This window comes from Triturus cristatus, chromosome 3_1, assembly GCF_964204655.1.
Source record: "Triturus cristatus chromosome 3_1, aTriCri1.1, whole genome shotgun sequence".
Taxonomy (NCBI): domain Eukaryota; kingdom Metazoa; phylum Chordata; class Amphibia; order Caudata; family Salamandridae; genus Triturus; species Triturus cristatus.
In genome coordinates, this window is record NC_140583.1 from 1,031,489,271 (window position 1) to 1,031,505,873 (window position 16,603).

Sequence of the window (16,603 nt, forward strand, 5' to 3'; positions counted from 1 at the left end):
TTTAGCACTGAGCGCAGCGCCCACTTCAAGGACACCGCGCTCAGTGTTGAAGTAAAGAAATATATGAAGAAACCGAGCGCGGTGTCCGTGAAGCGGCGCCGCGCTCAGTTTTAAACTTAAGCATTTGCAATGCAATCGGACCGATTACATTGCAAATGCTTTTTCTATCTTGCAGTACTTGGTTAATGATTTTGTTAAGTAACATTTTGTAAATTGCCAATTGTAATTAAACACTTTTTTTTACCATAGATTATAGAGGAGGAATCTGCTGAATTGGAAGCAAAAAGCAAGACAGTCCGGGCCGATGAGGAAGTAGCAACACAGAATGCCGCGGAAGCGCCGGCCCTTAAGAATGAGTGTGCGTGTGACCTGGCAGAGGCAATCCCAGCTCTGGAAGCAGCCCTCACCGCATTTGACACCCTTAAGGTAAGGCATGAGATGTGTTCCACCTAACCCTAGCGTGCATTCTTTCACTGGCACGAGATGTGTTCACCTAACCCTAGCGTGCGTGCTTTCAGTGGCGCGAGATGTGTTCACCTAACCCTAGCGTGCGTGCTTCAGTGGCGCTAGATGTGTTCACTGTAACCCTAGCGTGCGTGCTTTCAGTGGCGCGAGATTTGTTCACCTAACCCTAGTGTGCATGCTTTCACTGGCGTGAGATGTGTTCACCTAACCCTAGGGTGCGTGCCTTCAGTGGTTTACGGAATGGGATGATGCTTTAATGATTGGCAGCTGGAAGAAGATACCTAAAGTTATGTTTCACTACTTTGTAATAAATGGGATTCTATCATATGAAACGGTGCGCTTTCTTATTACGGGTGCGTTCTGTCATAAGAGCGAGCTTTTAATAAAAAATGTTGTCACTATATGCTGGTAAAAAAGCTTTGCGGGTGCGTAGTGACATAGCATTGCTACTTTCCATTGGCTCCACTGGGAAGGGCGCCCCTCCCCCCTACCAGCGACTTCACCTCAAGGGGAAGGGACAACTGTCTCACTCAGAAGTAATGAAAGCGCCGCCTGTGAACACCAGAGCCACATGACTCTCGACTCTCACTCACCAGGGATCCCTGCAGGTATGAAACAGGCCCTGATTAAGAGTCTAGGCGCTATTTAGCGCACCTGATTAATAACAATAGCATTGGGTATGTCATTTAACCGGTGCCATAACCCCTGTTTTGAGTTTGTGTGGAATAACATGCAGATTTTGGTGTTTTCTGCACCAAAATGCGCATAATAAAGTAAAGTACATATTTCCCTTGTTAAATTTCGTCAGGTTTGACCAGCTGAATTTAAGAAGTTTGAGGTATTTAACCCTTCCGATATGTTAAATACCTTTTTAATCGTAATTTCGCTCCATGCCTAAACATGGATTTTTACGCAAGTGTCAGTATTAATCGATTACTGTAATCAGACTGTTAGTGCAGGCAGGCCATTGACACAGGCAATACCCATACCCCCTCCCCCCCACACCTATTTTCAGATCGTGTGGAAATTACAGCTGCTTGCTGGCAAGATGACCATTGACGCTAGAGACACTTGGGGGCATATCAGCAAGGCCCTGCGATAATTATTGCTCAGCGCTTTTAGCGCGAGGATAATTATCGCAGGCTAACGCTGAATTCTATCGCGGAGATAGTGTGCTATCAGCAACGCTTATCTCCCAAGCGATAGGAATTCATGCGTTAGCTGGAAAACAGTGGGATTATCGCTGGAAATTCAGTGATAATCGTAGTGTGACCAGAGATACCTTGCTGATACGGCAGGGTGGTTTTAGCCATGTAATCCACCTCCCATTGGATTACATGGCTAAATCAGATTACAAGCAGGCGTAAGGAAAGTGGCGATATCTGTGGTTAGCGCTACTTTTCCTATCGCTCTGCTTGTTTGCATGCAGCTTAATAATTGGAGCAATGTCGGTTAGCGACATTTCTCCAGTTATTTTGGCACGAAACGCCCACTTTGCATCTCATTAGAGATGCAAAGCTGGGCGTTGTAAGGGGCGCTAAATCAGCAAAACACGCGATAGCGTGTCTTTGCTGATAAGGCGATGAAATTATCGCCGCTTTTCGCCCGAAGACGGACGCAAAAGCGGCGATAATTTCATAGCGCTGCCTTGCTGATATGCCCCTTGCTTCCTTCTTGTGTTGCCACAAAGTGAAAAGAGAGCCCTGCAGGCATGGGGTTTAGAGGGGGCAGGCCATCCACAGAAGCACCCCCTGCCTCGCTCTTCTGCTACCTCACACCCCTATTTCAGCGCATCAGTCTGTGCACCAGCACTGCTCCCCAGGCCTCATTTGTGATGATGCTTTTGGTACTTGATTCTTAGCACAGGCACTTATTTATGATGGCTCACTACGTGGGGGTGTTTTCTGAATATTTTTGAGCCAGGAACATACGATTATTTCAAAATTCAATATTCCTTTAAAAAACAAAAAAAGCAATAATATCAGCCTGTTCAAGGCAGTTTTTTTACCTCTTTGGGTGACTGGGAATACATCACATTTTCACGAGTGTTAGGATTGATAGGTAGCCTTTGTACTCGCGTTTGGCAGCGACGGGAGGGGGCAATGGGTGTTGCAAGGTGCAGTGGTCATCTGAGAAATAGTTGGGCTATAGCATTTCTTATTTTTTCCAACTAAGCACTGACTGCTTCCCCCTCCAATCTTCCGTTACCTCATACACCTCCGTTTGCAGCATTTGACTGGTCTGGCAGTGCTGCAGCAGTGGGCCCCAGCTTCCCAACGTGTTTCACCGAGGCCTCAAATAAATATTCCCACACAGAGGGCGGAAGAGCGTGGCTCACGTGCCCGTCACCGGCTATCATGCTAATACAGGTCTAGAAGCCAAAACAATATAGGTTTTGAACAATGCACAAGCCAGAGGCGATTACTTCATTCAGCTATTCATTTTCTGTACATTCTGAGTTCTCTAGTTCTGCTTATGGTAACTGTTTAACACATTAGAAATTCCTGAATGATGCAGCTAAAACCACAGGACATGCCTGACCAGGGAAAATTGAATATCTACGTGGGGGCTTGAAAACACCTACTTATAACATGGACTAAAGTACCCTTACCTACTTTAAAAGGTTATTGCATGTCCCCTTGCACTTCCATGACCGCATAAAGGTACCATATACCCACAAAACCCTTGATGGCTTACAATATCTTTATAATATACTTCCGGCGGTGTACTTTATCTCATGTACATTGTTATGTTTTCTGTTATGAGTATACTATTTCAATCAGGAAATGTCTTTAGTGTGAGCTCACCGTTTAGGTTGAACAATCTTTTGACAACATGAGAACAGCAGGTATTCCTGGCTCTCACAGTAGTTTGCCCAGCTTTTAACTGTATTCAGTTAAGGCACTGTGTAGACTTCTTCCAAATATGGTGGGCCATGAAGCACAGCCACAAACGCACAACACAACACATGACTGTTGCTATAAAAAGAGAAGGGGCCACTGATTAACGTCTGCTGCCTCTGACAAAGTGAGCTCTGTATAACATTATGATTTGTCAGTGTGAAGTATGGTAGAAAGAATTAAAATGTCGATCTGCAATTATGTATTACACTTTAGTCTTCTTTTGAAAGTAATTGTCAACTACCTCCCTAGTTACACCAGAGACAAATTACCACAAGTGGTGTAAAAGAATATGAAGGAGACGCCATTTGTAGGTGACTTCGTGTCTCAGGCTGCTCTGAGACTGCTATGACGCAAGGAAACCATTTGCTGTGTCGTGCGGGCATATTAAGGAGACTGCTGGTTTTCACTGTGCGGGAGGTGCCCAGGCCCTTGCCCGGGCAAAGACTGGGCCAAGAGTGGTCCCATCTGTGCCCGTCCAAGCTCGGAAGAGTCTGGGCACATTCTTGTGGGTGTCATGTGCTGTCTACTCCAACATAAGTGACTGTAATCTGTTTGGCCGGCAACTCCGTGGCACTTGTGTCACTTCTTTGATGTGTTTGGGATCCTTACTCCTGGATATTTCGGAATTTCATCTTCTCCATCATTTTATTCCATTCTGTATAATGGTGAAACGCAAGCTAGAAGGATTGAACCCTATAGATGGCAGAAAGAACACCACTTAGGATAGCTTCTTTGAGCAGGCAGTAGGGGTCATTGATAAGGAGATCCAGCTGGCTGAGAGTCGTCTGTTACTTAATGTGGGTAATGGGGGTCATTCTGTAATTTCTTATGGCCATGCCACTATGAGAACTGCAGCGAGCCCCGAACTTGGCATTGCCACATTTAAACCCAATGGGGTCCCCATATCTAATGACCCCCGCCCTGTCACCCTCCACACTGGTCTCCTCTGCTAAGCACCTTAGGTGGGGGAGAACTGCCAAAACCCAGAAAATTCTTGGTACTGGAATGCCTGCTCCAGCCTCCGTTCCATCTCCCAATGTTTCCTTAGACAATTTGGATCATTTTGGGAACTCCTTAATTTCGGATATATGTAAGTAGCTTAAACAGACTTTAGAGAACTGCCTTAGTCCAATTGTAAAGCGCCTGGATTCTCTTGAACATGAACTTGCTTATCTAGACCCTGGTCAGGCTGATGGCGGGTAGTCACAGTCTACTCCTCGCTACTCAGGAGCCTACAGTTAGTATTTCTGCTCCTAATTTTCCTGTGGCTGTAAGACAGGGGGATCAAGTGCTTAGAACTGTAGATCCTGCCTTGGATCCATCCGCCCGTTTGCCCCGCCTAAAGTGGTGTCCACGGTGGGCTCTCAGGCTGGGTATCCTTGGCCACCAGTGAAAGCATAACTGCCTGAGAAAGGCTGTAGCCCCCCCCCCCACCTGCCATCTGCCACCAGCTGTCTATCTGTATGTTTTAATAACACTGAGATAACAGGTCAGTTTATTAACAAGGTCACACACTAGTTTCACCCCTACCTCACATGCAAGGATAGCTTGTTTAACCATATTCTTTTTGTTGGTAGAGTGGATTGGGTGGGCCCTCTGAACAAAGAATTTTCTGGGCATTGTATCATTGTAAGTTTAAAAAATCTGGCTAAGTGGCCGACATTGTACAGGCTCTTTTTCTTTACCCCTGGACAGTTTCTGGTGTTAGGGCGTTGCCCTTGGGATATTACGCATCTACCTTTCCCTCAAAGCTGTGCCTTACCTATTACTAATAGTTATTCAGCATTGCTTGATTCACCAGGCAATAATTGACTTGATGAGGACTGGTCCTCCTAGGCAAGGGATCAACAGGGTCAATATCATTATAGTTTTTGTGCTCCTACTAGCCCCTGTAACTCAAGCGATCATTTGGGATTGTCATTTGAAGGAGGCTTTTCACCTGGCCACTCCTAAGACCCCTAACAAAGTCAAATGATTGGGCTGTTATTCAGCCCAAATTAGCTATGGACAATTGGGTGGAGTTTATTCAGTCATATGATATTGTCATTTCACAGGAAACCTGGGCTACAAACCATGTTGTTTGTGATGGTTTTTTCAGTTATTCTGTTGCTGCTACCCGTGTTGCCACTGGTCGTGCCAAAGCAGGGCTTGCTGCCTGGTTCACGATGAGCTTTCCCTGTAGCGTTCGTCCCATCCCCCCTGAGTGCAGCCTGATCCAAGCCTTTCATTTACGTTGGCCATGAAATGTTAGTGTTCTTATCAATTTTTATAATGATAATTTCAAGCACACAAACAACTCCAACTGTGCCGCATTGCTTGCGTGCATTAGTGAACTGATCTGTAAACATGCCTGGGCTGGTTTGGGAAGTAATTTAATTCTAGCTGGGGATTACAATGCAAAACTTGGGAATTCTCTTCTGGAAAATCAGAGTAATTTGTTTTAGCCATCCTGGTTCGAAGGAGCACCTCAAGGTCAGGATCGAAGGAAGCATGAGCTGAGCTTTATTCTTATTTGGCTGCTCTTGATCTCTGTCGCGCCCTGGTGCTGGCAGCTGTTCTACCCCATTCTACAGCTTTTACCTACATAGGAGGGGGCATGCCACTACCATTGAGTATATTTGTATTTCAAGATTCCTTTTGAATTGGGTTACTGATGGATCTGTCGAATATTCTGTCTTTAGCGATCATAATGCTCTGACCATCTCCTTAGAGGAGTTTGGGGAAAGCCACAAAAGACCCATGGTTGTGTCTGGGACTCACGCCACACAAGATCAAGGGAGAGGAGTAGCCTGCCACTCATTTAACATGAATGAACTCATTAGGAGACTGTGTGTAGATCACCTGGCTTTGATTTTTAGTTGTCTCTCGTGTGCCCAGGAGCGCCTGAAAAGAATTCAGGATTATGTTCGATTGGGTTCTGTAATTAAGGAACCCCTTACTAAGCCATCTAAGAATAGGCCTGACATTAACCCTCTTGGTATAAGGTCCCAAAAGCGAGACCTATTGGCTATGCCAATGCTTGTTATTGATAACCCAAGGGCCGATCACTTGTGCTGCAGGTTCGGTGCCCTAGGCCTCTGGGTGATGAGGGGCCTGCTGCAATCTAATAAAAGCTGTCATTTCCTACATACAATCATGAGGTTTCAGTGACCCATTTTCCTTTCTTGTGTTAGGGCCATGGAACTCTTGCTATGCCACTGAACGTTTTAATTGCTACTTGTTTTATTTACCTTGAAAGGATGTTTGGAGTTTTGCCTTTCATTTTTTAGTTGTGCTGTCTTGTTCAACAACCGATATTAGGAAAAAAACACACCTGCGAGCACATTTCTCAACTTTACTTCAGATGGTTTTGGAAAAGCTGTTGCAGTCGCCGTTTCCCTGCTGTTTTTGTAGTCTGCTGAAAGGATAAAAGGGTGAGGAGAAGATGAGGGTTTAACTTTCTTGTGAACTTCCTAAATCCACAGTCTCACAACTGAAGCTTGAACTCTAGATTGGAGTCGACTGGGAAAATAAGGGGCATATCAACAAGGCACGGCGGTAGAATTATCGCCGCTTTAGCGTCCATTTTCGGACGAAAAGCAGCGATAATTCTATCGACCTATCAGCATGGACACGCTAACACGTGCATCCATGCCTCTGTGCCCATTTTCTTTGCACCTTGCATCGCTAATGAGATGCGAGGTAGGCGTTCCCGACTCAAATTCAGCGGGAATAATCGCTAACCACAGCTTCTCTCTATTTACTAGGAAATCGCTAACCCGTCTAGCATCATTAAAAGTAGTGCTAACCGGGTATATCGCCAGTTCCTTACGCCCGCTAATTTCCCGACTTACCTATATGTTGCATGGGAGGTGGATCATAATGCTAAGTCCACTTCTCCCTATTTACAATGTTTTCCCTAACGCTTTGTTATATCGCTGGTAATCCAGCGATATTTCCTTCTTATCGCCGCTATTGCCGGGATTTCTATCGCCTCTGTGATGCGCGTTGTAAATTTTGCGCTGACCGGGCGATAGAATCCGGCGATAGGCGGCGTTAGGATTTGGCACGCTAAACGCGGCCAGCGATAATTATCTCTGCCGCTTGCAGATATGGCCCCTAGAAGGTTCTAGCAGTACCTCCCCAATCGATAATGTGGAAGAATGAGAAAACCTGCAGTAGACATAAACCAGCATGGAAGCACCCCTAAATCCTCCAATGCATCTGGTCCACCCAGCATGTCAGGCCACAACTAGTCCCACAACCTATGTTATTAGGTCGAGCCTAGGCAGTGCTCATGTGATGTCTGCTAGACCTGGTGTAATCACTATAGGGAGTGTAATCCAGCCTGCTGGTTACCATTGGTTGACTCCTGCATTGTTCTTCTTTGCTAGGTCCTCATAGGTAGTGACTCCCAATACATCACTTCCGTTTTGCTCTCAGGAGCACCGGCCAAGTACGGTTTCCTTACACTATAGGTGTTTGTGTGTTCATTTGGGGACTACTACTTTTATTTCCTATTCATGTTACATACAATTCCTTACCACAGCACCCATGCACCTAACTTTTACCTACAAAGGTGCCGGGCTTCATGTTTCAGCATGGTGCCCACTTTCATGTTTTTATTGCTTTCTATGTTTGGCTCCACCCTTCCCTTCGCGTGCACTACTTTTATATGCATGTGCGCCGTGCTTCATGTTTCAGCATGGTGCCTGTTTTCTTTTTTTTTTCCTGTCTGTGTTTAACGTGCCCTTTCCTTCGCAGGCATAACTTTTATTTACACAGGCGCCTTGCTTTATGTTTCAGCACGGCACCCGCTTTCATGTTTTTTTTCTTGCTTTCTGTGTTCTGCTTGCCCTTTCCTTCTCTGTCTCCCTCCCCCTTTTTCACCTCAATGCTAACTGTATATGTACGTTTCTGCACCTTGGTAAGGACGGTGTTCTTACTGCGATAGGAGTGTGATTTAAATGGAAGAAAGGGTGCAGGGGTCTGATGTAACAAAGTGAAAAAGGAAAAAGATTTACCGCAAATCAAAGCTTATTTTAGAAGTGGTGTTTGCCTAATCATCCAAATACAGACACTGCTAGCTAGATTTGGTGGAGCAGGAGACTTTAATGATTGACAAATCAAGTGGGCTTGAATAGACTGGGGGTGGCACACAGGGAATCCGGGGTCCAGCTGCTCAAACCGCCTGCTTAGCAAATTTGGTAACCTTTCCCAGCTTGATGTTGAAACTGAATTCTCCTGAACTGCAGCATCTTGTACCGCACCTTGAAACCCAAGACCAGCCTGTGTTTAAAACCACTTCAGCAAAGTGCCGGGGATGCTGGTGCAACTGGGTGAGTCTGTTCTGGCTTCAGCATGAAGGAGCTGGGATGCTCTGCCCTTCTGATATTGTGGACCTGCTGCGGTGCTTAAGGTAAGATGTAGGGGGCAAAGAATAATTATCGTGACAACCTCGCATAACATGAATACTGGACCAACTATATGGGACAGGCGGGAGGGGAAGTACTACAAATAAGCCCACAAAAACAAGAGTTGGGGACCACCACCTGCAACCACCAGGACAAATTAAGGGACCATTCTGACACTGTTTGGAAACATACAACAGGCATTATAAACTTTTGCTCGAGTGCCCTTAGTTAACTTCATTTTGTCTCTTTTTTTTAATCTACTCGGTGTCCATCATAGACATTGTAAAAACGGCTATAATAGCAACTCGTACCAATAAGATTTCAGGTAAAAGTTTCAGCAGCGGTAAATAGGAAAAGCAGAATCGTTTTCTGCTGAATCACTGCTGTGACGTCACAGCATTGAAGGATCAAATTTACTGTTGACTCTCGAGGCGTCATGCTGCTAGAAACCAACAAAATGGCCACTCCTAAGTGTTCATCAGCTTTCAATGGGTCTATGCCGACAGAGAGAGGCTGACGGTTAGATTAGGAACACTGGAGCGCCACAATGCTCTCTGTTCCCTCGCAGGATGTTCACTGTGCTCCAGTATAGCTGAATGTGCGATTCCCTGATGTCACGTTTTTTATGTCAGGAACTGAGGCTTCTACGTATTACTTATTTCAAGATGATGTATTGTTTGTGCTGAGGACTGGGCTTATTGTGTTACTGATTTCAGAAATTAGTATTAGTCAATCCTATTTTTAATGTACCTCAGCCTTTAAATTGCTGGAATATGAGTTTTCATAATTGTACTGCTTATATGGTTTAACTATACAATCTGTAAACTATATTAATAAACAATTAAACAGCTTAGCCTCAAATATTAAAGTACCAGGAACAGCTCAGAACAGAAACAAAAATACCTAGTAAAAGTATGCCTGCCGTTTTCTAACTTTTGCCCTATCAAAACATTTCTGGAAACTAGAGTGATGGAGCGCGGTGGTGCTCCTTCATTTGTAGAGGTTCATCATATTCACGAGTAGTCTACACTTACATCTATTCCTTTGTTGTATTAACATTTGGTCATTAGGATGTACTTGGTAATAACGTGAAATGTTAGGATTATCATGTGCCATGTGAAGAAATAACATGGCAGTTGTGTCTTGAATATTGTAACCTTTAGCGTTTTTCTGCAGTTGATTGACAAAGTTGCTCATTTGTAATATCATGTATAGTTTAAACGTGCACCAGATTAAAGTTGCACAAGGATGTGGCAACTCAGGTTTAAATGTGAAAGAAATCATAGGTTGCTCACAATGATTTGTGCATTCAAAAGGATTACGTGACATAAAATGCTTAAGCAAAACTGATCATTTATGTGCATTTCCGTTGGGCCTATCTGTTTCATTCTTATGTTAGCTGATTTCTGTAGGCCTGAAATATATTCTGCCTGATGGCTCTCATAGTGGGGTAGAGAAATGAGTTTCATGTGTATGTTGGATTTGTTCTGTTCTCACGTTTCTGTTGCAGATGGAGAAAGTCGTCTTTGCTAGTTTAGTTTAGACCGTCTTTTGTTTTAGGAGGTAGGCTCAGGGAGGAGAAGATACTTTTATGCAAGAATGCTGATAATTGGGAGTCGGTGTTCTTTCTCACTGAAGGAGGCTTGGTAATCAAGGTCATCGAGCTAGGAGCTGGTAGTATCGAAACTTAATCGAAAATGACCTACGAGAAGTGCCCAACAGGATGAGGTGATCGGGATGCAAGCAGTGGGCGTGTTTTGGATTAGGGACAGTGCCCTGGGGGTTGAGTCAGGAGAGGAGGTGAGGCAATAGATGAAGAGGGAAGGAGCATCATAGAACGAGCTCTCTAGCTTTGGCTACTGGACCCATACAACTGGAGTGCACTTCTTAGGAAGTCTTCACTTGCTGACACCTTTTCCTGATCTTGCCTGGGAAATGCTAAGTAGGGATGTCACAGTAGTGGTAGTGTAGGGATAGACTAATGCATTTCACTTATTCACCCCAGATGAAGACTGATCCTGATGAGGGGGCAATCATTGCCTGTGTTCTGGTTCTGGAATTTGTCTATCTTTTTATGATCCAGCGTCTCCTTCTCGCCCGTAGATTCAGATTTGTATTAGTTCCAATGTACTTCTACAACCTCATCTTGAGGTGTCTGTAAGTCCAGTTATTTTTCGCTTTGTAATAAACCCACAAACTTGGAATTCGGAGTCTGTGATTCTTGAGAATCATGAGTCTTTAAAGTTGTTTAGTTCGCCTTAATGAGTTATTTCTCCCCTCTACACTTCTCAGCAGGCAACAAAGGTTAATTGACCAATGTTTCCAGAGTAACTTGTAGAGAGGAACCCTGCCATATTGAGTGTGAACTATGCACGTAACAGGATGTACCAGATATTACACAACACCAGCAGCCCTTTGCAGCTGGGGGAGTTTTGTGGTAATAACTAAAGGAATTAATGCTTCTGTTGGTTAGTCTTGCAAAACTCAAAGACATGTTTAAAATATGTCTGAAGTGAGTGTCTATAACGTCAGTACCAGATATTCCCTTTAGGTGGAATTTTATAAAAGTTCTAAATCTAGGTGGTTGGGTCCTAAACCTCATTATGCTTCTGCAGGTTGCAAATGTAATGCCTTCAACTGAGGAGTGAGGTGATTGTGGATTGTCCTTGAAACAGGTGTTCAGCAGCCTGAGTTTGCACAAGATGCATTTTACCTAGATATTTCTCAGAAGGGTCGCGGAAAAGAGCATTATAATAACCAATAATTTCCATTGTCTTAGTCTTTGCAACATTTTCCTTGATTAAATGGTGTAGGCAAATCACTGATTTGCCCTTTCTGAAGTTATTTACAAGCACTGTAGTGCCATAAACGTTTGATAAAACAGTTCTATTTTTTTGTTTCCTAGTGGGAATTACAAAGCCATGTGAACTGGAATTTACAGAATTAATAGTATGCCAACGGAATAGTACAAATCTAATAAAAATTATTTGACAAAAATAAGGCTTGGGGCTTTTTTTCATCTTTTGTCTAACCTCCTGGACTACGCGCAGAGCAGTTCACTGCCAGCGGGAGCCCTTTGCTTCCTGCGGCATGCTACCTGGTAATGCGCTTTAATCGAAAGGTGAGTGCAGGTGGTCCACTATTTTTTTAACTCCTTTTTCCAATGGTGTCATTTATTTCCCATCTCCTCTCCCTCGTAACCTATTTCCCATTTTCTGGTTCACCAGCACCGCGAGGTCATACGAATAGCAATTGTGCTATGCAAATATAATCACTCATTGTCATTTACAACACCAGTAGCTCTAACTTTGTCAAATGTGAGACCGATTGCATTTCAAATGTTTGTTTACACTTGTACACTGTGTGCTGCGAGTTGTCTGCTTTGCACGGAATAATCATGAAACAAAGGCAGCCAGTCTCATTACTCTGCATGGGCAACCACTCCTGTCTGCCTCTGGAGTTGAATTTATGGTGCTATTATTTTCAGCACACGAAGGCCCGGTGTCCCAAGAGGCTGCATCAGTGTGTCATTGCACTGAGGAAGGTGAGGCTAGCGAGCATGCTATATCCGGGAGCACAAACAGATGCAATAAACTTGGCTTTCAAGGGAATGGGTTGAAACTTCTCATTTCTAGGTCGAGCCTGGGCAGCGCATGCGCTGCTCTGCAAGCCATGCTGTACTGTGGAGTATGTACTTGAAGCCCCGCCCACGCTCCACCCATATTGGTCATTGGCTTGTGTCATTGTCCTTCTTAAATGCTGGATTCTGATTTGTTATTAGGCTTGTTAGTCCATCTTTAGTACCGCCTCGTCTTCATTTGCAACCTTCCATGAGGACTGGCCCTTTTGCTTTGGCTGTTGCACTGTATGTCTTCTTTAGTCTGTAAGCACTATTTTCCTTAATGAGTTTCTCTTACTGCAGAAGGGCAGGACGGTCTCTCGTGCCCAGTTTTGACCACTGGCTTGTTTATTTAACTCGAAGCAAAATGGGAGATCTTCAGGGGCCATGGGAGACAGAAGGGGGGAACTCAGCGATGCCTTCAAGCATTTGGAATGCAATAGGTCTTGCATTTGCGAGAGTTTAAGCTATTGCCAATCTAAATGACAATGCCTTTTATTTATGTTTTAAAAACCAAAACATAAATAAAAGGCATTGTCATTTACAATGCCAATTGCTCAAACTTGAGTAAATGCAAAATCTATTACATTGCAGATGCATGTTATTCTTTGGGGCCAGTGTTAATAGTGTACTCTTCACAAAGGATCTCACACTGCATTGCACCTTGTCCCCCGTTCCCTTAAAAGCAAGTCACTGGTACAACTGTTCTCCATATTGGCAGCGGCATGTATGCAGACATACCAGACTCTGCTCTTTGGTTTCCTTAAATATTGTACCGTTTTCACACGACGTTAACAATGCATTTCCGTGACTAGCATGTGGTGTTGTAGCCCTGTCCTTGTGTTTAGCGTCTTTGCACTCTGAATGCATGTATTGCACCTAAAGCAGCAATTTGTTTGTCAACAGGCATATGTTAGGGACATGCTGATCAAGTTCTGCAAGACCTCCAAAGGGGGGTGAATATTGTTGGTAGCTGAAGAAATAGTCATGTCCAGCGCATCTACAAAGCCAACATTCAGACCTCGGAAAATGTTCCTGAGAACGAGGTACTGCACATGTCCATGAAAGTCGCTGAAGCGTTCCTGGTTTATCTCCATGTCCCTGGCGTTCTCTTCTTTGATGATGACAGTGGTCCGCGGGCTCCTGTAAAACAGGCGCTCAATCGCTTGCCGGACATTGATGGCTGTCCGAATAAAAAGGTGGAGGGGAAAGGGCCGGAAGTGCTGGCCCATGGTTAGGATGACAATTGTGTTTTCGCCCCCACCTATTTGGTCGATCTGGCGTGCAGCATAGGTGTCCTCCTTGACGGAGTAGAAGGTCAGGCTCACAAAGGGGATGGTGTGCTTCTTCCACTGCACCATGATGCTCCTCTCCATGTTAAAGGCAAGCAGGGTCTTTTGCCAGGATTGCATTTCTGTTTCATTGTGGCTGAAGTACTCCACGACTTATGGGAAAGGAGAAACAAAAAAGGAAAACAAAAATGATACACTTCGTTACTAAAACTGATCAAAGTTCTGACATATATCTGAACATAAAATGATAGAACAATATTTTACAATATATATGTCATTACGTTTTAAGGGCCTGAGACTATTTTTGACCTAGTTCAGGTGTCTGATCTTAGTAAATCATTTCAGGAGTACAGTCCTCTGTGGAAGGTTTACATCCTCAGTCAACACAATTCAATGGATAGTTCTGTCACAAATAACGACATAACTTAATGAGATATGCATGTCCTTTGTCCACAGCCTGTGTCTAAAACAAATATTGTTTTGTTTACTAGATAGCACTATTAATAGTGCACTCCTAATTCAGGTAGAACAAAGAAAGCATTGCTTGAAAACGTCATAATTTCTTTGCCACCACAATTATAGTGTTATGTAGACCAAACTGAAGTGAACTGAACACCACACACTTAAGAGTACTGTTTTTCTGATGAATAAATATGACTCTTTCGATAAGTGTCAGGTAATGTTGTAAACAAGGGATATATTTAAAAGTGCATTTAACTAAATTTAACCAATGCTTCCTATACGTCTCAATGACATCCACCAAGAATGAGAGGCACAGTGGTCAATTTACATTCAAAGATAAATAATAAATCAATACAACTCGGTGTATTACTTAAATCAATTATACTGTATGAGAAACATAATGATTACAGAAGGGGTTCTATAAGTAGCTTTCAACTTTTGTGGAAAGGGTATGAGGACCTCTGAGTATTGCGGCGGGCACTGCCTCTTTCGGACCGTGACACGGACTAATGCAATCGTGTCGGTTAAGGTGAATCAACAAGCCTTTGTTTACTGTGCTTTCTCCCAAGGTTTTTACTCAATAGCCCAGCTTAATCCTCACATTCAGTAATACAGACACAGACAAGCAAGTCTGTATAAGAAACAATTTTGTCATTTCTGCAATTCATCTGTGTTTTGGTTCTGTATAATCTCCCAGATTATTGTATCTAGGGGTCTTGGATCTTCTGAAACATCTTTCCCTGATGATGGTTTCGTAGACTCATCTCAGCAGAGACTGAAATGTTGACGCTTTGCCTTTAATCCATTTTCCTTTAGTTTCTGTTAATATCACATCCAGGAGACTTTGTTCCTATGTTTAGGACAGTCTCTACATTGTTGGCGTATGGGAAATGGGTTTTTGAGTTCTGATGACAAGAGAAATGTCAATGTTTAGAACCTATTGTTCCTGTCATCAATACCTTTGAAGTACCTTTTCCTGTTGGAACCACTTGTGTAATCATTATGTTTCAAATACACTATAATTGATTTAGGTAATACATACGGTTATATCGATTTATTCTTTATCATTGAAAATAAAGTAGCCACCGTGCCTCTCATTCATTGTTGTTGTCATTGAGAGAGAGACGTCCAGGAAGTGCTGGCTAAATTTATTTAAATACACTCTTAAATATATCTCTTGTTGGCAACATTCACCGGTGCTTATCTACGCAAGCCCACAAGGGTATATTGGGTTGCTCATTTTGTTACATAAACCTTTTGATATGTGGCACAGATCCTGATACGTTGTGTTGCCGTGGTTAGATTCACGTATAACTTTATTGTTGCCACTCAAATGACAACTGTCACAAGCAGGAACACATTATATGGTGATGACCAGCAGCCTTTATTCTTAGATGGCCCTTAATGATCAGACTCAACCCTCACAAGATAATAAGTTACCCTATGTATTCATATGGGACACCAGAAAATTATATTTCAATATCAGTGATCATATCGAACTCTCTCATGATCATACTCCACAATACCTGATCATTTCCGACCAGTGCTTTAAATGGGATGAAAAACGTGGGGTGGGGAGGCCATCTCTAAAAGTGGTGTGGCCAAAGAAGCATAACTAAGAATCATTTTCAGAGGATGTGGCCACAATAAACAAGAGTGTGACTTAAAACAAGTGGTGTAAGATTATGTGCTTCACCATGCGCCACCTGGCTACGATTTGTGTGCCTCTCTGAAATTCTCTGTTATTGCACCCAGACAACTCACACGAAAACAAACATTCACTGAAAACAAGCCAGACCAATTGCCTTTGCCAGTGCTGGTTAGCAGTATTAGAGACATGATTCCCAATAATTTCGTAGTGGATAATTAGAACTGAAAATGTTTTAAAAATAAAAATATGGCTCTACGGAATAAACATTACAAAAGTCCGTGGAAGGGGTAATAATGGTCTTCCGCGTGTCTCAGTCACTCCTGTTCTCCCCTTCCCACCCCTTTCCCCGGCAATATCTCACTCTGTTAATCACTTCCACCCTTTTTCTCGCAATATCTTTCCCAAAATGTTCATCTGCATAACTCACAAATTCACCTGTTCGTGCTGTTTTTCACTCTATCTGCATGTATTTCCTTGCATCAGCTCCATCAGCTCCCAATCACCATGCCCTCACTCTGTCTCTCTCAGACACGCTCTCTTTTTCTCTCCACACCTATAAACATAGCATTTATGTGTCTTTGGTGCCATCACTATTTTGACATGATGTACCTCGCTCATGTAAAATGGTGGTCCAATTGTTGCATATGTAACTAGCGTTCCATACGGTCTGCAGAGACCACAAGGATTGGATAATCATGTAGTGCGAGCATCTTCATGTCATACTGACAAGCACTGAGAAACTCACACTGCCTTCAGCCTCAAGTTCAGAGCTCACAATCATGCCCAGGCATGTACACCCAGTCACAACCTGAACTCAC

At 43.5% G+C, this 16,603-nt stretch overlaps 1 protein-coding gene across 3 annotated transcripts in view; it reads right to left on the reverse strand.

The window, feature by feature from the left end:
• Positions 1-2,890: 2,890 nt before the first annotated feature.
• LOC146861445 (NXPE family member 2-like) overlaps positions 2,891-16,603 on the reverse strand; it is a 474,101-nt gene continuing 460,388 nt past the window's right edge. For all 3 annotated transcript variants that reach the window (XM_085645739.1, XM_085645738.1, XM_085645740.1), the window contains one exon: positions 2,891-13,824. In XM_085645739.1, coding sequence (XP_085501865.1) covers positions 13,280-13,824 — 545 coding nt within the window. In that variant the 3' untranslated portion in view covers positions 2,891-13,279. The remainder of the gene's footprint in view (positions 13,825-16,603) is intronic.